The sequence below is a fragment of the Macrobrachium nipponense genome, chromosome 2 (genome assembly GCF_015104395.2).
Source record: "Macrobrachium nipponense isolate FS-2020 chromosome 2, ASM1510439v2, whole genome shotgun sequence".
NCBI classification, from domain to species: Eukaryota; Metazoa; Arthropoda; class Malacostraca; order Decapoda; family Palaemonidae; genus Macrobrachium; species Macrobrachium nipponense.
The window spans coordinates 139,147,304-139,171,653 of record NC_087201.1 but is presented as its reverse complement, the minus strand read 5'-3'; the positions used below and the strand labels follow the sequence as shown (position 1 = coordinate 139,171,653).

At 37.3% G+C, this 24,350-nt stretch overlaps 1 protein-coding gene across 6 annotated transcripts in view; it reads right to left on the bottom strand.

Annotated features, from left to right (window-relative positions):
- Positions 1-24,350, bottom strand: part of LOC135221032 (PH and SEC7 domain-containing protein-like) — a 183,265-nt gene that overhangs the window by 47,765 nt on the left and 111,150 nt on the right. For all 6 annotated transcript variants that reach the window (XM_064258760.1, XM_064258761.1, XM_064258763.1 and 3 more), the window contains 5 exons: positions 16,424-16,616; positions 16,026-16,201; positions 8,955-9,186; positions 8,629-8,773; positions 8,337-8,480 (listed from right to left, as the gene is read on the bottom strand). In XM_064258760.1, the coding sequence (XP_064114830.1) occupies positions 8,337-8,480; positions 8,629-8,773; positions 8,955-9,186; positions 16,026-16,201; positions 16,424-16,616 (890 nt within the window). The remainder of the gene's footprint in view (positions 1-8,336; positions 8,481-8,628; positions 8,774-8,954; positions 9,187-16,025; positions 16,202-16,423; positions 16,617-24,350) is intronic.

Sequence of the window (24,350 nt, the reverse complement as noted above, 5' to 3'; positions counted from 1 at the left end):
TTACTCCCTGGCACATATTCTAATCTAAAATCAAACTCACTCACATCCTCAATCGTCCTCGTGATCCTAACATTCGCACTTTCCTTCTTGATCATATACACTAATGGCTGATGATCTGTCCTTATGATAAATTTTACCCCATACAAAAACATTTTCACACAAAACCTTATTGCCGCAGGCTCCTTCTGAACCACTGGGAACTTCCACTCTGTTTTATTAAAAGCTTTACTCACATATGCAATGACTCTAAATTGTCCCTCCCCATTCACCTCTAGCATCTGCACTAAGCATCCTCCCATATTAAACTTACTCGCATCAGTATACAACTCAAGCTTATTTGCACCCTCACTATAGTCTGGAAAACCCAAGGTGACATCACTAGCAGCCTCCTCTTTCAATCTCTCAAATGCTCCCACCATTCGCTCATCCCACCTCACCTTAGTACAATTTCTCTTCCCTGTCCAGTCAGTCAACGGCTTCCATATACCCAAACAATCCCTAACAAACTTTCTCCCAAACTCAATCAAACCCAGAAAACCCTTTAACTCATGCATGGTCAGGGGACGTGGAAACTCCCTTACTTTTTCCACAACTTTTTACTCTTACTTATGCCACTTGCACAACATACCTTATGACCAAGAAATTCCACTTCCCCAGCCAACCACATACACTTCTCTAGCTTCACTTTCATTCTAACCTCTTCCAACCATTCTAACACCTTCGCAAGCAGTTCCATATGCTCCTTAACAGTTTCGCTCGCAATCAAAACATCATCTATAAACACAGTCACCTTCATTCTATCAAAACCAGCCAAAACTGCTTTCATCACCCTCTGGAAGGCAACAGGCACGTTAGCTAACCCAAAACTTGATTGCTTGAACTGATAGTGACAGCTACCACTCGAGAAAGCCGTAACATGTCTGCTCCCTTCCTCAAGAGGCATCTGGTAATAGCCCCTTACCAAATCTAATTTCACAAACACTCTCATCCCATGCATCTTATATACACAGACACCACACTCATCGGGAATCGCTCCTTCACAGTCATTTGCCCTTCTGTAATCCACACACATCCTTAAACTTCCATCTGGCTTAAGTAATGGGACTATGGGACTATTCCAAGCACTCTCACTCCTCTTGATCACTCCCACTCACTCAAGTTCCTCAATCTCTTGGGTAACAGGCGCGGTAAAGTGTCAGGGATGCTGATATATGGGGGTATAGTCTTCCAAAACTATCTTGAATTTGGGAAGCTTAGATCCCCAAAATCCTCGTCACCACGACTCAACGCACCCTGCTTATCCCACAACATCTACATCAACCGCTCCCTCTCGTCCTCACTAACATTTTCATCCACCTTAATTCTTTCCCTCAACTATACTCATATTTCCCATCATCACTTTCTTTCATGCTATCTGTCATCACCTGCCACACCCTAACATATCTTTTGTCATCCGCATTCACCAATGTACATAACAACCCTACACAATCGCCTTCACGTATACCCAGCACTTGCTTTCTCCTAACACTCGGTAACGAGGCTACAAAAAACTGAGGATTCTCCATATTTAAAATCCCGTTGTAAAGGTACATGCACGCTCGCTCTTACCCACTTGTTCGCATCCCCACCTCAACCATAAATTGACACTTGTCACCGTTGAGAATCCCAAGACTATCTGGCCATGCAACTTTCACACTAACAACTTCTCCGACTTCTCGTGGCACTTTTACACTCTTTCGCAACCAATGGCAACCCCTTCCATATTTTACTGTTTATCCCTCCATCCCTATCCAAGTACAACTCTCCACATACATTCCCTTTTATGTGCAATTCAATCATATTCGTGCTCGGATGGACCACCATCCCACACTTCTTCAAGAAACTGTACCCTAACAACATATACTAATCACTCATTCCCTCGATCACATAAGTCACTTTCATCCATCACTACCCCTTCGATTTCTATATTTTCATGCAACATTCCCACTACATACAGGCATACCTAAATTTCCTATTCCTCATACCTCCCCTTTACATTTCCTAATTTCACACTCACTCCGCAACTTGTCACATCCATTCTTAAAAAGAACATTGACACTGCACCCGGTATCAATTAAAGCAACCAAACATACCCCTTTGCACCTCGCTTTTACACTCATACTTTCATGAGCTCTATCCCCAAACCCTTTTTCATGCAACAATCCTTCACCCACATGCATCAGAGGACCCACCCAACTGAATCCCCTATATACAAAGTTTCCCAAATTCCCAGCCTGACTCCTCCTCTTTCACCTACACACACTCGCTACATGACCTTCCATTCCACATTCAACACATTTTGCATGCAGTTCCTTACACATCCTAGTATAATGCCAATTTTTTTTACAATTACCACAAACCTCGTTCACATGGGTACCCCAATATCCACTCGCTATATACCCTACCTGCCCACACCTGTAACACTTAGTATCCCTATCTTTCTTACGTTCACTCACTATATGACCCGTCTGCCCACACCCGAAACACGCTCTCAATGCCCACCGACACTCATTCTTCTCATGTCCTTGCTTTCCACATCTATAACACTGCTGTTCTCATTCATGACTAACGGACCCTACTCTTCCAACGCTTGCACTCCTCTCTCTCTCTTAGGGTTAACTATACTTTCGTTACTTGCTCTACTGCTCCTATCAATCACTCGCTCTGCCATTCGCCTCTGCCCTTCTAAAACTGCCTCCCTATAGCTCTCAAACTCTGGTATACCCTCAGTGACTTCAGTCCTAACACTAACACTTCTATTCTCTTTCATACATCTATCTAGCTCATAATACTCTACTATTTTTAAAATGTCATTCCACGTTAACCTTTCATTCGTCCATCACATTTTAAATTCATGAACTCATATACACTCTCTGGTAAAGTTGCCAGTAACTTCTGCACTAACTCTTTACACTCATTTATCCCTTCATCCCCAAACTTTTTCTTAGCTAAAGCTTTCCACCTGCACACATACATTGACAACGACTCGCCAACATTCATTCTTGCCTCTTCAAAATCATGTTTTCTCCTATATCTAATGCTACTCTTTATCCTCTTTGCCTCTTCCACAATCCTGGCTTTCACACTCATACGGCACATACCCTACACTCATCATTACCCCATACACTCAAAAATCCTGTCAAAAAGCTACCTAACTCTCTTGTTATCCCCATACTAAGCCACACAATACTTTCTCATATTCCTTAAAAAAGTCCCCTATATCCCTACCACCATATTCCTCGTATTGTGCGCACTGCCTTTCGTACTTCCTGATCACTCTCACTCTCGCTACTTCCATTCTGATCCCTCTTAACCTCTTCCGAATACAACGAATCAACTTCCATACTAACATCCATGCTCTTGATTATGCTCTTCTTACCCTTCTTCCTACCTACCTGTTTCCACTCACCGCTTTCTAAATCACTTTCATTCTGTTCCTTACTCTCAGCCCTTTCCCCAACATCTCCAATCCTAGTCTCATCCTGTCCATCATCCTTACTAGCCTTCCTTCCTTTACTCGTCTTCTTTTTCTCAGCCTCCTTCTTAGTCTTGTCCTAAGGTTTATCCTTATCCTGTGTCTTCCCCTTCTTTCCTTTACTTATCACAACCAAATCGCCTTCGTCACTCGTACTCTCATCCATTCGCTCTTCCAATTTCATCACTCCTGGCCCAACACAAGATCCAGTAGGCCTACCTCCTACTGCTCCCTCTCCTATGATTCCTTTCGTCCTTTACTGGACTGCATTCATCATTAATCTGAATTTTTCGTCCACTTTCTCAACCATTCTTTCTTCTGCTCCTTTCATTTCCACTTTTGCACTCCTTAGCATTCCTCTCATTTCCTCTAACTCACTCTTCAGCTCCCCACACACTACCCTTAACCTCTCATTCTCTACTTCCAATTGTCCTCTCACTTCTCTCTCTAAGCTCAACTTCTTCAACTTCTCTACCTCACTCAACTCATCCATCCTAAATTATCTCACCACTCATACACACTAGACCAATTGTCCTGTAGCTGCCGCACTTTCATCTTTACGATACTATTTACCGACAGGACAATTCGTTCACCGACAGACATAAACAAAACTCTCACATTCATGTACTCACCAGATATGACTGTCTTCAAGGCAAGCTGTGCTGTCCACTGGATAAGGTCATCAAATATAACTGCCGCCGAGAATCACAACACAAAACAACCAACCAAGTACTACAACCATACAATAACTCAACAACACAAAAAATCAGAGCCTAGATGAACACTAACAACATCAAAACAACAACCTTGAAGTCCACATACAACCACTCACAAACAACACCAAGAAATCACAACAGCTCACCAACAAAAAACTCAACAACTCACAAGCTCAACAACCTTCTAACCACACAAGTACAACAACCTTCAAGCACCAGCACAACAACCTTCCAACACACAATACGTACCAATAACGTCTCAAATAACTCCAGAAAAACACAATACAACTGACCATCAACACTATCTTTCAAAAGACCGCTGCCAACTATGACTGCTTTGGTGACCGCTCCAACAGACAACCCAGATGCTTAGGCCTGCCATCAAACCACTCCTTATTATCCATCCACCAACTATGATCTCTCTCTCTCTCTCTCTCAATCGTTCGCTCACTCACTCTTCAGAAAAACACATACATACTATCATACAGAAACACGACATATCTAACATACAAAAATATTTAAACTCTCAACCCAATGACACTCTCTCTCTCTCTCTCTCTCTCTCTCTCTCTCTCTCTCTCTCTCTCTCTCTCTCTCTCTCTCTCAGACGTTGTTCAATGTAACTACCATTATCAATCTTCCATAATGCAAAATCCAATGATAAGTAAATACAGGTACAAAGAATTAAATGCTTCTCTCTTCACTTTTACTTATTGTAATTCCTTTGAGTTTTACTTATTGTAATTCCTTTGAGTTTTATCTTACTGATTTGGGGAAAAGATGATTTAGTTGTACAATTAATACCGAATCCTATGGTATGACCAAAACTTTCCTATCTTGTGCAAAGCATGAGGCAATTGAAGATATATAAACATATTGCGTTTTCTAAGCTACGGACAAAAATACGAGATATTGAGTGAGCTGCCTACCTCCTGGTACCAGCCAATCAGAGGCCACCATACAAATGTCTCGTAGGCAAGGGCTCGACCAAGAATCTATCTTAAGTGAACAGACTATAGTACACACAAAACTTGTTGCTAACAATAAAACATTGAAAAACAAGACTTAATTATTACAGTAAATTAATAAAATACTAAAAATAAGATGCTAAATCAGTCACATAAATGCCTCTTTCATACTTTTCAATATTCTCCTTAAGTTCAATTGTGGTTCTTCCCGTTTACCTCTTCTGCTTGTTCGCAATGGGTATCTTGGGACCCATGATTGAATCAAAATACAGTACAGAAAGCCACAAAAACCCAGGAAATATTCCAATGAGCTGGCTTTAAACAATAATACCAACTAGTGGCAAGCAACGCAAACACTATTGTTTGCAAAAATCATATAGTTCATTTGGTTGGATTCTGGGTTTTGTTTGAGCTCTGATACAAATTTTACTCAAAATTTCATGTCGAAATCTGATTTTGTCGAGTTCTGATACGGTCGAGGACCAGGGTCTACTGTGTAAACAATATCTTATAAAACACTAATTACCAACTATAGGAACAATAAAACAATACATTAACAACAGTCATTTTCATACTTTAGATTTACAACTATTCTGATGGCAAGAAAAGCACATAATATAAAAAAAAAATAAATAAAAAAATAAGATAAAATATCTCCATCAATACAACTAAATAAATTGAACAAATGCTTTGGAATACTTTACCCAACAGTTGTGAGTACTCTAATTATGGCAAGATCAAACAGAAATTTAACATAATAAGGGTTTACATAAAATAATCCAAAAATATTCAGAGTAAACATAAAGACATTTTATCAGATTTGGATAGATAAACACAATCAGCTTGTCAGTACAAATAATTTCAAAAACTCTTCAATATAACAAAAGTAAAATACTAAAGAATAAAAATTAGCTGGACACCCTCTCCCTGAAGGGGCAACATCCCCTTGGGAGACGGACCAGCTTACTCAAAACACAAGTGATGACGATGCAGAGGAAAAGGCACATCTACTGCAATTAAATCTGCCCCAAGGAAGGTCAACTAAAAATGTTGACACCTATGGAACTTCTGGGCTGAATAAATATGAAACAATGTATAAGCTTTGATAAAAAGAACGCCTTGGGGGAAGGAGAGCAAAGAGATATATGACTCTCTAAGGCAGTTGAAGAAAGACTGGAGCATCACGAGGTGCCAAGCCTGGTCTGTGACCAACATCTACCTTGTATACACATGAGTTGCAAGATACCACAGATTCCTTGCTTTACAATCTTTGATTGTTTTCGACCAGTTTCCAGCTGATGCTAAAAGATTATCCTATTGTTAAGACTGAAGGTTTGTTCTGTGTATGAACAAAAAGACTTTTTGATTTAATTCAAGGTATTTAAAAAATATATATAACTCTAACTAAATGTACCACATATAGTACATGCCGCCCATTAAGACCTATGTACCATGTATGAAACAAATCACAGTCATGTTCAGGGGCTATACACACTGAAGAAAACTGCCCAGGAACTGGATCAATGGGACCTACAATACAAAGTGAAAAAACTTCTTAGCAAGCAGGTGCAATGAAGAATATACTGCTCAGGTCTTATCAAAGCAAGAAAGTTCCGTGAGTGAACTTATCTCACAGGCAGATCTGCAGTCTGTATCCACAAAGAAGATGAAATAAAAGTTGTTAATATGGCTCTCAGATCTTCTATGGGTATCTCACTGCCCAAAGATATTGGCGCATGGAAGTTGCCTGTAGAACACCAGCTTCCTAAATGGAATCTCCATAGCACTCTTCTTTAACATAACGTGTACATCACCACACAGGACCTACATCTAGCCTCTAAAAACCTCTGAAGGCACATTCTGCCATAACTTCTGATGATCATTGGTGATGGCAGAACTCCATCTTCTCTGGTCACCTCAACTAAGTAACTTATACTGGGATCAACCTTAATAACAGGACCAAACAGGCACCCTGGAGGGTTTGGTCACCTTGGAGGTGAGTGGCTAAGAAGCAGAGCAGAGTTGACTCTAAGAGAATACACAATTTCTCTGGACTGAATACAAAATCTGTGGGTAATGTAGTGTAGTATACCGTTAGTGTTGACTGGAAGGATTGTTCTGACAATAAGGTGACTTGGGTCAGGAAAAAACTAGACAAAGATAAGGCAGAAACATTAGAGCTAATTAAAACAACCCTGGGGCAGTCATAAACCCCAATAAACTGCAACACTTCATATGTAGGAGCATAATCTTATGAGTAAATTAACGAATTAGCAAGGAAGATTTCAAATTGCATTCAAATTTGACAACTTGTCACAGAGAGGACATGAGGCCACATCAACTCTTAAAAAAAAAACCTTGCAAATAACACAACCTTTTATTAGAATCTAATCTGGTTTATCATCAGTTCCAGGAATATCAAATGTAAGCAGCAAATAATGAATTGGTGGTAGGAAGTGGGGAGTTAGAGGGACAAGATAGCTGCTTAAGACTTGAGGAACCCTTTCTGGAGAGATTTTGAGTCACAGCCAAGCTTAGGTGATTGAGATGAAGAGGCCTCCTGATAGTGCTTCCTGACACTTAAAGGTTTCAAAGATCTTGGGGTTATTCACAAAAAGCAGAAGCAAAGGACTAGCCATTGCACTGACACACACTGCCCGAGACCAAAAACTTGTATGTACAATCAACCTAGAACCTTCTCAGCCCAAACTAATCTCCTTTGAAGGTAATTTTGAATAAAGTCTGAAGGGGACTGCACACTAAGGGTGGCGATTGTAAATAAAGGTCAGCTAATGGGAGTAAGCTATAATGGGAAGAAAAAATGATTAAGGGATTACTCTGTGTACACAAAAATATATATTAAAAATATATTACTAAGTTTTCAGGAACAAAAAGATTATATCCTCAATAACCATCAGTATATTCTAACTAAAAACACTTGTGTCTAGGACTGAATTTCATAAAGAACATAAGAGTTAGAAATCTAGAAACCAATAACACATATAAATACCACAATTCACTGCCGTACTGTATCAAGTAACAAACGAAAATAAATTAAACTCAACCACCCTGTGAAAAGTAGTACATAATAAAAACTGAAAAACCAATAGCAAAACTGATAAGGATCAAATCACTTACTTCACTCGTGAGATAAGCTTCTTTCTCTCGATAATTAGAAGCACTAGCAACCTTTGAATTTCTCTCTGGTGGATGAGCTTTGTGGTCTTCTAACTCCCGTTCTAATTGTGCCAATCTTTCAGTGTGATCTTCCAGCTGCTCACTCTACAAAAGCAAGCAAACAATCAAATAAATATAAAATATTACCAAAAGTAGTGCTAATTTTACTGATACATCCATGTTTGCACAAAAATCATAATCATACAAAATAATCTACAGAGGAGAAAAAGAGAATCGAATCACCACTATATACCAAAGTTAGTTTAGTTATACTGCAAGGCAAGAGAGGTCGTTGGAATTTGCGCTGAGAACCAACGGCTCCTGGCAGAGGAGCTGCTGATAGACTGGCTGCAACTAAGTTTATAGTGTCAATCCACGCCTGAAGTTCTTTGCTGTCACTGAAGAAAATCCAAGATTAGATATATTTTCTTGCCATAATAACAGCTATAAAAAAGAGCTACTATACAAAATTAGAACACACATTTAAATACTTATGAAAAATCTGATTATCACAGTGTGAAGAGTAATGTGCTCTAAGAAATAGCAAATCTAGTTCTTACCTTTTACCTATTGAATTACCTTGTTTGTAATAAATATTCTGCTTGATCAGCAGTTTGTAATCGGAAGACATGTTCTTTTTTTGAATAATCATGAGCCCTTGTAGCTAGAGCATGATGTAGCCGGATGGCATTGTGGCCTAACTGGGCATGCTGGGGCCCACGACGGGCACCTTGTTCGTCCTTATGAAGGTATAGCACTAAATCTTGTATAACGCAGAACCACATTTTCCAAGATCGTTTACCAAACGCAGCTGGGAAACAGAAACCAATGTTTAGCCTGACAATCTTATGGTGACTTCATTAAAATTCAATAGATGACAAATTTATATGAAAGATTTAGGAAAATTTAATGGTTGATTTCTGACTGAGAAGCCATTTTTCATCATGATTAGTATTATTAAGTTAAACAAGCCCACTGACATAATTTATTTCGCTCTCACAGGGCTCAAGACATACAAAGAACAATTGGTCTCATTTTGTTTTCCTGTATATTTACAGCTGTGGTTATTTTATTATCTCAAACCTTTCAAAACATTCAGGCATTCATTTACAGGGAGTAAAAAAGGAGAACGAAAAGGTACAAATATAAATGGAGGTAGCAAGTCTGAAGTTAGCACAAGAACAGGCAGGTCAAATTTTACTAGGTTATGAAGCCTCATGATTTGCTGCAAATCTTGCATTCTCAGATGTGACCTTGATTCTGTTAACTGAAGATTTTTTTTTTTTTTTGCTTGCTCAAGTGCACGTGGTCTCTCTCTCTCTCTCTCTCTCTCTCTCTTCTCTCTCTCTCTCTCTCTCTCTCTCTCTCACACATTTGGTGCTGCTTGGCTGCTTATGTTTCCTTGCTCTTTCTTTCTCTGGTGTTTGGCATCAGCCAATTTTCTACATGTCTTTCTACTTCCACTATTGTTGTTTTCTTTTCAGAAAAGGCAGTCTGTTGGAGAAATTAAATCCAGTGTCTGCATTTATGTTAGCTTCTTTTACAAGATATGCAAGACTTCAAGGTGTAGGTGTTGATGACTTGGTGTTGTCTCTTAGTATTCACACCCTTTATCTATTCTTCTTTTAAGGTCTTCTTTGGTGTTGATGATTGTATTAAATGAATTTGACACCTATTTCTAGGTAACATGAGAATCTTCGAGAGCTTAGTAGTTATCCTGATGTGAGTGGTGGCATCCACCTACCAGGCAACTACATTATTAGATGCTGTTAATCTTTTTCAAAGGTGTCTAAGGGATGCAGGTTATTCTCATGAGGTACAGCCTGGTTTTCATGTTTTCAAAATACTGTAAATGATGTTTAACCTTCCCTACTTCTGTTATGTAAATGAAATTTTCTTTTATAATCCTTTCATCTTCAAGATGTTTTTGGTGCATATGGTTTTGTTAATAGTGTGATGGTGACAATTTGACAGCTGCTTTAGGATACCATTTATTAAAGAATAATAATTCTGATTTTTTTGTTCAACCATGTAAGTGAGAAGCTGCTGTTAATAAATATCTGCTCCCATTCCTCTATCTCCTTAGAGGTGCCCCTCTACACAGCAGTGTGTAAGAGCAAGCAGGACAACAATATCCACCATATACTTCTTGTACTCACTCAGGCATTCACTGGATTCATTGCAATACTGTTGCAAAATGAGCCTAAAAATTTTTACACAATATTTATAGTACATCTGGAATGATTGTTATGACACAATAAAGATAAAATAAATACTATGCACTTGATGAAATGTAAGCTGTTAAAAAAAATGAAAGTGATCTATATAGTACTGATATAATTTTTAAAAATTAACAAAATAATGCAAAATACACTAGCAAGATAAAATATATATAGAAATCCTTTACCAAACAAACAAGAACTAAAGAAAACTAAAAAACCCACTGTGGAGCACTGTAACCAAAATATACATCCAACAGTTAACCCCTCTGGTGATCCAATGATGTGAAACTGCATCAATAATTTTTTTCCGTAAGGGCTCTGATGACGCAATTTCTGCACCATCCGTAAGTTATTTTCGGGGGAAATTCATAAAACAAAATAAGTCATCCAAAGAACATGAGGACTTAGCCATTGCAATGGCAGATCTTGGACCTACAAGAAAACATAAACAGGAAACCGATAGCATTATTTATTACCGAATAATTACGAAAAATGTCAGCGTATATATATACGCGTTGAATGCCGCACTTCGGTTGGAATTTATGCATGTCAATAATATTTTTGTATGCCTGTTTGTGCATGCATTATGTATCATTCGAACGGCTATTCTTTGGACTTTATCATGCTAAATGGCAAAATGTAAAAATATAATTCCTTTATAAAAATCTTTAGTGAACAATTGACTTTACGTGAAAAAACAAAACTTATGGCTTTGAGCCTTGTAGTACTTCACTCATTTTTTTATGTGGAACTCAATTTTTTATGTGGAACACCTATTGATTTTAGGTAATTTATAGAAAATTTATTCAGCTTTCCATTGCACTTTTTAATTTATTTCTAGCATTATTTATTATCAGGTAATTATATAGATATATATATATATCTATATTCTATATATATATATAGGGGTATATCATATATAAGGTATATATGATATATATATATATATATAAATGATATATATAGATAATATATATATATATTTATATATATAGATATATATATATATGTATATATATGTATATATATGTATATATATATATATTATATAGTATATAGTATATATATATTATATGTTATTAATATACATACTACATATATAATATATATATTATATATATCTATCATATATAATGTATATATATATAATATATATATATATGTATATATACATATATATATATATATATATATATATATATATATATATATATATATATATATAGCATATATATGGCATATATGATATACTATATATATGATATATATATATATATATATATATATATATATATGTATATATATATATATATATATATATATATATATATATATATATATATATATATGTATATATATATATATATATATATATATATATATATATATGTGTATATATATATATATATATATACTATATATATATATGCTATATATATATATCATATATATATGTATATATATATATATATATATATATATGTATATCATATATATATATATATATATATATATATATATATATATATATATATATATGTATGCATATATATATATGTGTGTATATGTATATGTATATGATATATGTATATGTATATATATGTGCTATATATATATATATATATATATACTATGAATTATATATATACTATATATATCTATATATATATATATATCTATATAATATATATCTATATATATACATATATATATGATATATATATATATATATCATATATATATATATATATATATATACGCTTTGATCACTGTAGTTTGGCCGGAATTTATGCATTCATAGATAATTTTTTGTACGCCTGTTTGTGCATCTATAAATAACTTCAATGTGCATGTATTGTATATCATTCTAATGGCCATTCTTTGTACTTTATCGTGCTGAACAGCAAAATGTAAAAATATCAATGTTTCTATATAATAATCGTTTCCATATATTTTCTTAGAAAAAAAAAAAGATTATCTGTAATCTAATGACAATTGCTCGATTTTATTTTACCAATACATATATCTTTCTTTTGTGCATTTTATAAGAAATTTATTCAGCTTTCTAATGCCACCTTCATTTTTTTTATATCTTTATTCCTTACTTAAGTACGATACAAGACTTCAACATAAGTAGGTTGGGAAATCTGAAAATTGCACTCCATAAAAAATTTGCATTTTAACCACTAATTAGCAAACACATTCATAGCAAAATTATTGCTTCCACAAGAAAGTTCAAACATTTCCACACAATTTACATATAAAATAAACTCCCCAAACCATTATTATATTTTCCATGATTATTTCAAAAAAATATCTACGATTTTCCGTAAAAATTTCACGTTCATCACATCTTTTTTATTACTTCTAAGCCTTGCAAAGTTTTTCTGATTACTTCAGGAAAAAATTCAATCATTTGCCGACATCATAAAACAAACCAGAAATGTATGTATATCAGTTACAGTTTGGACACATCGATTTTTACACAGAAACTTCCCGTGTGAGCCCAACTTTTCCCTCCACGGCATAAGTCGCGTACCGGGTACTGCTATAGGAACCCCCATAAGCTTGAGAGGGTTAATAACACGGAGGAATACCGAACAATAAGACTAATTTACCAAAACAAACTTATTGAGAAAATACTCAATATGTACTTTATTAACCCTCTTACGCCGAATGGACGTATTATACGTCAAGTCAAAATGTCTCCCGTATGCCGAATGGACGTATCATACGTCGACTCAAAAAAGTTTTTTTAAAAATTTGCGGAAAAATACTTATAGGCCTACCAGCCGAAAACTTTTGAATCACGCGCCTTGGGGGATGCTGGGAGTTCATGGATCAAGGCGTTGTTTTGTTTACAATCGCTACGCAGGCGCGCAAGCGTGAATTTCTTTCTTATCGCACTAAAAAGTATCAGTGACACATCTCGGACATTATTTCGTCACTTTGACATAATTTTTGCACCATTTTAAATTATCCTTTACATGAAGTATTATATATGAAAATGTGCGCAATTTCATGTAAAATACAACAAAAAAATACTCATGATTGTAGCTTTTACCAGTTTTGAGATATTTTTATATAAATAGCAATAAGTGCAAAAATGTCAACCTTCGGTCAACTTTGACTCTACCGAAATGGTCAAGAAACACAATTGTAAGCTAAAACTCTTATATTATAGTAATATTCAATCATTTGCCTTCATTTTGCAACAAATTGAACGTCTCTAGCACAATATTTCGATTTATGGTGAATTTATGAAAAAACTTTTTCCTTACGTTCGCGCGGTAACTCTTCCGATAAATTTTTTCGTGTGATTGTTGTTATGTTTGCACCATTTTAAATTTGCCGTTACATAAAGTTTTATATATGGAAATGTGGGCAATTTCATGCACAATACAACTAAAAACCACCCATGGTTGTAGCTTTTATCAGTTTTGAAATATTTTCATATAAATAACGTTAAGTGCAAAAATTTCAACTTTCGGTCAACTTTGACTCTACCGAAATGGTCGAAAAACGCAATTGTAAGCTAAAACTCTTATATTATAGTAATATTCAATCATTTAACTTCATTTTGCAATGCCTTGGAAGTCTCTAGCACAATATTTTGATTTATGGTGAATTTATGAAAAAAAATATATATTTTCCTTATGTCCGCGCGGTAACTCTTCCGAAAAAATAGGAATTTTTTTTGTGCGATTGTCGAAATGTTTGCACCATTTAAAATTAGCTGTTACATAAAGTTTTATATATGAAAATGTGCACAATTTCATGTAGAATACAACTAAAAATTATTGAAGGTTGTAGCTTTTCTCTTTTTTCGAAATATTTGCATATAAATCACGATAAATAGAAAAAAAACCATGTTCGGTCAAATTTGACTACCGAAATAGTTGAAAAACACAATTGTAAGCTAAAACTCTTATGGCCTAGTAATATTCAGTCATTTATCTTAATTTTGAAACAAATTTGAAGTCTCTAGAACAATATTGTGATTTATGGTGAATTTTTGAAAAATATATTTACTTCCCTCCGAGCGCCAATTCGCGGCCGCAAGTCTCTGAAATGCGTACATCGCATTATCCTAATATTTGCTCCTTTTCAATATTAGCCGTTTTAGTTTCATATATCAAAATGTGCCGCAAAGTTCATGAAGAATACAATAAAAAATAATTGAAGGCTGTAGCTTTTCCCATCTTTGAAATATGTGCATATAAATAAACTATATATATATATATATATATATATATATATATATATATATATATATATATATATATATATATATATATATATATATATATATATATATATATATATATATATATATATATATATATATATATATATATATAAACATTTTGACATTCGGTCAACTTTAACTCGTCCGAAATGGTCGAAATCTGCAATTCTAATCTAAAACTCTTACAGTATCGTAATATTCAATCATTTGTCTTCATTTTGAAACAAATTGGAAGTCTCTAAAACTATATTTAGATTTACAGTGCATTTTTGAAAAAAACATTTTTTTACGTCCACGCGTTACGAATTCATACATCATTTTGTGATAATATTTTTCCGGTGTTACTTTTATTGTTTAAGAATGTATTAAATATCAAAATGATTGCAATTTAGTTTGCAATACAACGAAAAAAAGTAACTCGTTAGCTTTGACCGTTTTTTGCACAGCGTGATTTGAATACAATTATGTATGAATTTTTTTTTTCGCTACCATATATCGCATTATTTACATATGATAATGATATTATTTTTCATTTCTGATAGTTGCATACTAAAATTCAGGCAATGACAAAAAAAGGAGCCAAAAATGAACTCTTAATCTTCAAAACTAAGCGCGCTGTGATTTTTAGAAAAAATTATTTTTTCCGCTTCCGCGCTCACTCCAAACCGGGCCCGGCATACGGGAGAGGTTTTGATTTTTAGGGGTTCGGCGTAAGAGGGTTAACGGGAATGAACAGCACTAAAGTGACAATACAAGTGTACTTTAGAAACAGAAAATACCTTCATAGTAAAAATTTGAAAAATTCACTTTAAAAATCACAACTTAAGTCCCCTGTCTATATGGGGTTACTAATATAGATGAGCCACTTCCATCTACCTCTGTGGTGTGCAAGGATAATTTGAAAGAACGTGGGTGAAACGTGTCACATCACAAACATCTAAACCAGTCAACAAATGCTAAGAAGTGAAAGCAAAACAATGCGATTTGGAGAGAAGAGATATGGATGTATCAAACTACATGCAGCAGCCAACCAATTTTTTTTTCTATTGGAATCTGGTGTCTGGGATTTATACATGGATGTAAGAATTAGACTGTTATAAATATTGGGTTTCTGGTGGAACAACATGCAGATAAAATTTTCACTCACCCATAAAGTTACAATACCACAAAGTTACTCACTTTTTTTCCCATTTGGATCTGTACAACACTTCCGCATAATATAACCTTTCTTGTACTGAATACCATTTCCGGATGGAGGTGCGAGGAAAGGGTTACTTCCTACAACTGCTTGTGAGTCTGAGACACCACTTCCACCTTTACTTGTTCCACTTGCATCATGATCGGCATCTTCATCCCTATTCATCAAAATTTTTACCTGAGTTACTCTGATTTTCACATAAAATAAAAGATACTCATATTTTGCATGCCCATGAACAAGAAGTATTATTAAATCAGTAATTAAAAATAAACACTGCCAAACCATGATTCTGAACTGTAATAAATACACAAAATCACAATTCATCCCATCAGTTAAATTATATAAGACAGAAGAAAAATTTGTATGACAGAAAACTTACGTGGCCCACTGCAAAGGCTTATTACGTATTGCATGATAGAGAGATTTGAGCACTTCTCTGGGGAAATTTTCGCCATCATTCAAGTCAGCTAAATTATCAATGAATTCATTGCAGGTCATTTTGCGTCCCACACTCTGCCCGTGTAGATCCGTGTTGAGCAACATCAGGGCACAGGTTAAAGTATGTACAGCATCTGTGGAAGCCAATGAATAACTGTTATACTCCAAAAAGTAAATTTTTACCAATATTATTCAACATAATCACAACTTTAAATGAAACTAAACCAGACATTAGCTTTCTAAATAAGCTTTCACATATTTAAAAGACTCACATCAAAATGAATCAACATGAAATGTACAATACAGTAATACTTTGTGCATATGCATTTCAGGATTCATAAAATATTCATAGGAGCCTAAATAATTTATACCAATATTTTTTTACAGATTGCAAAATTTGCAAAATAATCGAAAAATCCTGCAGAAGTGTTTGTGTAATTTTTTTTTAACTAATTTGTAAGTTTTCATGCTTTTAAGAGTAAAATCAGTACATAAATATGATACAAAGGTAAACTAGCATACTTTATGTTAAAATGAAATCCCTAAAAAATCACAAAACAGCAGTTTCTTTATTCATTTGTTTACCAATGTAAACATACGTCAGTTCCCCACACTCTCTCTTCATTATAAATCATGAATAATTTCCACCTTTTGATATTTAGCGTAAGAATAATGTTCCCTGTCTCTCTCCAAAGTTATTCTCTCTTTTTGTCATAAATCATGAATAATTTCCCAATTGATATTTATTGTAAGAAAAACCTCTCTCTCTTTCTCTCAAGTCATATTCTCTCTCTTTCTCCGTAATAATTTATGAATAATTTAACCTTTATGATACTTAATATAAAGGCAACCCCCACATTCTCTCTCTCTCTCTCTCTCTCTCTCTCTCTCTCTCTCTCTCTCTCTCTCTCTCTCTCTCTCTCTCTCTCTCTTTTTATATATATTTACCAAGTAAGTAATTACATAGCTATCAATTCCTAGCATTGGCAGCTAAAACTTGAAATTCACAGTAGCAATTTTTTCTGGTTTTGGTGTAGGTAACTAGTTCCGCCCACTTTCGTGAAGAAGGGGAACACCTGAGCCAAGTGTCTCAATTTGTTCATGCCCTACTATCCATGTAAGGGGAGGAGGGAAGGTTCCCATTCTGTAATTACTTGGCAAGTAAAATTTTATTTTATTTTATAAAAATGTCGTTCTTATATAACTTACCAAGTAGTAATTATACATTGCTGATTCCACACTGACAGGAGATGGGATACATGGACTACATATTGTACCCCAAATCATTATAAAGCAGTAATGAATTTGTGAATAGAAAAAAGGCTTGCATTATACCAAAGCTTGTTGCTTCCTTACCTTGTAAGAGAGCTGCTGCAGGAAGATACTGCCTCTGGTTGGTGTTCATCTTACAGCTAGAACTTTGAGATTTGCGGGGTTGCGTTATTTATTTCTAGCAGATAGGTGACTAGCCCCACCCACTTTTGGGGCAAAAGAGGAACAACTAGCAAACATGGCTTCTATTTGTTTATGCCTAGGTTCATGCGAGATGAAGAGAGAGGGCTCCAATCATGTAATTACTTGCTAAGTACATATATGTAAAACCTGACTTTATTATAAAAATGTCATTTTTATATTCATAACTTACCAAATACGTAATTACATAGCAGATTACAATATATTGTAAAGATAATGAATTGAAAATAGAAAAAACTGCTAGCATTGTAATAATGCCTGTTGTTCCTTACCTGATAAATGAGCTGCTACAGGAAGATACTGCTTCTGGATGCACTCATTTATCTCATAGTGGTGTGGCAGTAATGGCAAGAGTCATCTACTAAACAGTAGGTACCTTGTAGCAAGGATGATTCCAATTGCTAACAAGGGTGACAAGTTGCCCCCGTCCAGGGCGCAGTAAATAACAAATAACCAGAGAAAATTAATGTCACCTGATATGTACTACCAAAGTTAAAAACACACCACTACAAAACCATAAACAACTGGAGGGTATAATAGACCCCCCATATTCGCGGGGGATGCGTACCAGAACCCCCTCCCCCTTAGTTAAAACCCATGAATACTTAAAACCCCCACTAAAAACACTTATAACTGCCTAAGTTCGAAGTTCAAGCACCGCAAATGTACACACCTTGAATAAATTACTATCCTATTACTGTTGTAATCTCTGAGATTATATTATTAATATAATTTCAAAGTCATCTGAGAGAGAGAGAGAGAGAGAGAGAGAGAGAGAGAGAGAGAGAGAGAGAGAGAGAGAGAGAGAGAGAGAGCATTGAATCAACAACATCATATATCTGACCATCAAGAGTGAAATTATGATTTATTTCTGAGACAGAGAATAATAATAAAGAGAGAGAGAGAGAATAACTCCTTACGACTCCAACTCCTTCCACTCCGCCAATAAATATATCAAACTGTCATTTACTCCCCCACCCTCCTTTCTCGAAGTGGATAAAAAGACTGGGAATTGCTATTTCTTTTATTAATCTTATTAACATTTGAAAATTAGTTATTAGGTAAATCATTTATTTATCATACTGCAAAACAAATAAACATAAGTGAGAGTCACATGAATTTTGTAATTCCAGTTATATTATTATTTGAAAATATTAATAAACATATATACATACATGTACCATAAAAACTCTCATTTCCCTAAGGAAGAGAGAGAGAGAGAGAGAGAGAGAGAGAGAGAGAGAGAGAGAGAGAGAGAGAGAGAGAGAGAGAGAGAGAGAGAGAGAAGAGAGATTACATGAACGTTAGTTGGTAACACAACAAGCTCGCTACCCCTCCTGTCACATTACTCGACATATTTGACAGCTCTGGACCTCAGCTTAGTGCTTAGTACCTGGATCAAAAAAGACAGATGCAGGGTAGAATGGATTTTCCTTCAATCTTACATAATTCTTTAATAAATAAACTAAAATCTTACTAATTCACTCTAGTATTTTCTTTAATGAATTGATATTATTGCTGTTTGAAAATCAGTAAATCATTTACAGTGGTACCTCAAGATACAAAATTAATCCGTTCCGAGGCGGCCTTCGTATCATGAGCTGTTCGTATCTTGGACCGCATTTTTGTAAAATGGCTAATCCGTTCCAAACCCTCCAAAAACACCCCAGTAAATTTCATAATAAAGCTAAATTGACCTATAAACAATGAAATACTACAACAATTTGGACCATACAATACCTAACATAACACGTACTACTAATTACCTGTAAATAAAGTGTATTAGTGTACATGGTATACAAGAAATACTGTACGTATGTAGCAAAATGTGGAAGCTTACCTTTCGAGTGAGGCTATCTCTGAAAGTGGCGACAGAGGAGGAGGACAAACGCCAGATACGTACGTACGTGTCCAAGGATCTATGGGCAATGTCTTTTAAATAAAATGAGGTGAAAGTTGTTTGGCGTTTCCACACCCCAGCTTTCAGAATTCTCTCCACAGACATGTTCTTTTTAAATGCCAAAGAAGCACTCAAGCCCCTGATGTCATGAGCTCTAGCTCCCTCCTGGCTATTTGACCCCCTGTCTTCTGTCATGTAGGCATTTCTGATCGTCTCCCTTGGCCAAAACGATATTGTATTCCTGGACACTTCCTTCTTGTTCCGTCCTGTACTTACGAACAACCTCCGGCACCCCGGCCTGAGGTGCCTTGTCCTTCTTACCCCGGCCTAAGGTGCCTTGTCCTTCTTAAGTACTCTCTTAGTACCCTGATGGGGCACAGAAGCATCTCATCTTTGTCATTGTCTACAAAGTCTGCCAAGGAAGGTAATGCAAAGGAGTAGAATCTGCTGTCTATTATTGCTGGGTTTTGAGTCTTGGCCACAAATTCTGGAACAAACTCAAATACCATTGACCTCCAACCTCTCGAGTGCTTTATGAGATATGACAGGCCATGTAGCTCCCCCACCCTTTTGGTTGAAGCTAGGGCCAATAAGAAGACTGTCTTCAGGGTCAGGCTCCTATCTGTGGACTGCCTTAGTGGTTCGTAGGGGGGTTTTGTCAGACTACTCAGTACCATGGTCAGATCCCAATCTGGGGCTTTTAGTTCCTTTGGTGGACATGACTGTTCAAAGCTCCTCATCAGCATGGCCAACTCCCATGAAGACGAAATGTCCACCCCTTTCATTCGTAAGACTAAGGCTAGAGCAGCCCTGTACCCCTTCGCTGCAGATACAGACATATGCCTTTCTGTTCTGAGATATACCAGAAAGTCTGCTAACTGCTGAATAGTGGTACCGAGTGGAGACAAGTTCCCTCTACGACACCAATCACAGTATGCCAACCACTTTCCTTGGTATACTGCCGCGTATGATTTTCTGATATTTCCTGCCATCTGAGTTGCTGCTTTCTGCGAAAACCCTCTCGCTCAGAGGAGATACTTGACAGTCTCCACCCGTGAAGTGATAGGGACTTCACCGACTGGCGGTACCTCTCCATGTGCGGCTGACATAGTAGGTTGCTCCATGGGGGTAACTCTCTCGGCATGTCTATTAGGAGTTCCAGTAGGTCTGGAAACCACTCTGCCTTCGGCCATAACAGAGCTACCAGGGTCATTTTGAGGTTATGAGACCGCATTACCCTGTTCAGAACCTGACGGATTAGACAAAAGGGAGGAAATGCGTATACGTCCAGATTGTCCCAAGGGTGTTGTAGCGCATCTTCTGCTACTGCCGAACAATACACTTCCAACTTTTTGTTGTACCTGGTTGCGAATAGGTCTATGATCGGCCTTTCCCACAACATGAGCATCCTGTCCACTACCTGTTGGTGCAAGGACCACTCCGTTCCCAGTATCTGATCCCTGCGGCTCAACTTGTCGGCCACTACGTATCTTTTTCCCGGAATATATCTGGCCCTGATGTCTACCAGGTTCTCTAACAGCCCACTGATGGAGTTGAACTATCATCACATGTAACTGCCGAGAAACTAGGCCTCCTTGCTTGTTTATATAAGCTACTACTGTGGTGTTGTCTGACATCAATACCACTGAATGTCCCTTCACTCTCTCCCTGAATTCCTGTAGAGCTGGAAATGCTGCTTTTAACTCCAGCACGTTTATATGGAGTTCTCTGTCCTCGCAACTCCATTTTGCTGACACCATCAACTCCTCCATATGGCCTCCCCAGCCTTCTAGTGACGCATCTGAGAACAGCAAGAGGTCTGGGGAGGGTTGTTGAAGGGGGACACCCACTGTCAGATTGTCGTCGTTCACCCACCACAGCAAGTCTTTCTTCACTTCTGCCGACATGGGAATTTGCTCGTACAGGTGATCTACTATTGGTGACCAAAACTCCATCCTCCATTGTAGAGATCAAAGGTGTAGCCTTCCTTGTGGTACTAGCTTCTCCAGGGAAGTTAGGATTCCCAGTACTACCTGCCACTGCCTTGTTGGCTGTGTTTGTTTTCCCAGAAAGGCATTCACCACTTGTTTGCATTTCTCTATTCTTTGGTCTGTCGGGAATACTTTGGCTTCTAATGTGTCTATAACCATTCCCAGATACTCCAAACGTTGACTTGGATCCAACTGCGACTTCTCCTGATTTATCACAATACCTAGGCTGTGACAAAACTGCAGGAGGGTCGCCCTGTCCCTGAGTAATTTCTCTCTGGACTTTGCTATCACCAGCCAATCGTCCAGATATCTTATTAGCCTGATCCCCTGAGCATGCGCCCACGTCGACACGAGAGTGAACACTCTTGTAAAAACTTGAGGAGACGTTGTCAATCCGAAGCACAGGACTTTGAATTCGAAAGCTTTCCCTGCAAGACTGAAGCAGAGAAATTTCCTTGAAGACTGATGGACTGGTATCTGAAAGTATGCGTCCTTCAGATAGATTGTCAGCATAAAGTCCCCGATCCTGACTGCTTGCAGAACCTTTTTGGAGTTTCCATTTTGAAACTGGTTTTTCTTATAAACAGATTCAATGTTGACAGGTCTATTACTGTCCTCCACTCACTGTTGGCTTTGGGTACCAGGAAAATCCTGCTGTAGAAGCCTTTTGACGGACTGTATACTTGTTCCACAGCTCCTTTTTCCCTCATCTTCTTCACTTTGTCTTGCAGAATAATGGCCTTCTGAGATACTTGAGCATGAGCGAAGTGGGGTAATGGCTGTTCCGTCAGGGGCGGGGTTACCTCGAACGGAATCAAATACCCGACCCTGAGAACATCCACCACCCACTGCTCTGCTCCCAGTTCCTGCCACACCTTCCAGTGATTTGTCAAGCAACCCCCCACTGGTGTGGCCGAGTGATGAGAGGCGCCCATCCTATCATCTTGAGCCTCTCCCTCTTCCCCTACTTCCCCTTCCTCTGTTGTTTCTATTGTGAAAGGGCCGATGAACTAACCTCTTTGGGGAAGAGGGTCTTGTTGCTCTATTAGGGATGTTATGCCTAACTGTCTTCTTTCGAGGTATTTGCTGTTGCCTTACCTCCATAGAAGTAGCTTGACTGTTAGACGTTTTCCTAACTGCCTCCTGTACCAATCTATTGTTAGTGTCCATCCTTCTTTTATCTATAGCCTCTTCCAGTATGACCTCTGGCAACAGCAGTTGCGACTCCAAGATATCCCCATTCCTCATTGCTAACAGGGAATCCAAATCAACAGCGCGGCTTAGTCAAGCCAACGCTGCATCTCTCCACATTAGCAGGATATTTGCCCAAACATTGGCACTTAAGTTTGTCAAGTACGCAATCGCTTTGGAACCTGATTGTAGTAATCTAATGAACAATGATTCATCAACTACCTTTCTTGTCACTTCTGAGGATGCAATCTTCGTCACTGCTGTTGACCAAAGATCTAACCAAGAAGCAGTCTGAAAGACAGAAGAAGCTGTTGCTTCTAACGTAGCAGCCTCTTGGTACGTCATTGAAGGGCACTCCATTTTAACCTGATCCAAGGTTAATCCAGGCCTTAACCTTACCACATTAGGGTTCACTTGTCTTGACAGCAAAGGGACCTTCGGTGTCGTATAATATTTCCTTTGTTTCATCATTGGAGGAGGAATGAACTTAAATGATCTATTAGACCTTAAGGAATTATCCCTTCCTGCAATCCGTGCATTTACGTGTTGTAAAACAGAATCCGCATGACTCGAACAAGGCATCCCTTTCCAATCCAAATACCATGTCAATTCCCGGAGGAAGCATACTGGCAGGTGTTTCTGTCTTCTCCGAAAGGTTATTGAATTGACGAATCAAAACAATCACCTCCACATACGAGGCCAGAAACTCTTTGGTTTTCTCCTTCCTCCAGCTCCAACATACTGTTCTCCGCCACAGGGGATGTTATCTCAACCCTATCCTCTGACAAACGGCTGGTAATTTCACGGCCGCCTGCCCCTACGGCTGCGGTCTCTTTGATCTCTGATGGCCGCCGTTGGCTCGATCCCGAATAGTCACTAGGGGAACGAGAACGCCTCACTCTTTCTCTGCTCACGGATCTAGAGCGAGAATCTCGTATAGACCTCCAAGATGAAGGCTCCCTTGAAACTGATAACTTCGTCTCTATTAGGATTGGTATCGTTTCCGAGCGTCGAAGAATCTTTCATCCAGATGGACAATGCCTTCCACGAACGTATCAGATGAGGATGCCAACTCTCTATTCTTCGTACTTTTAATAGGAGCCTTATCATCCTTTGTGCGTATTTTGAAAGGCCTTGCGGGCGAAACTGGAACCTGCATTCTATTCTTTGCTGCACCTTTCGCCGCCAACGTTGATTTTACCAGCGGTATCGTAGTCTTTGTAATCCGAACTGGCAACTCCATGTTGGCTGCTAGTCCATCGGCCGTCGCCTCTCTCGCTTGTTCGGACTCTTGCAAACGGCTTCGTCCACTA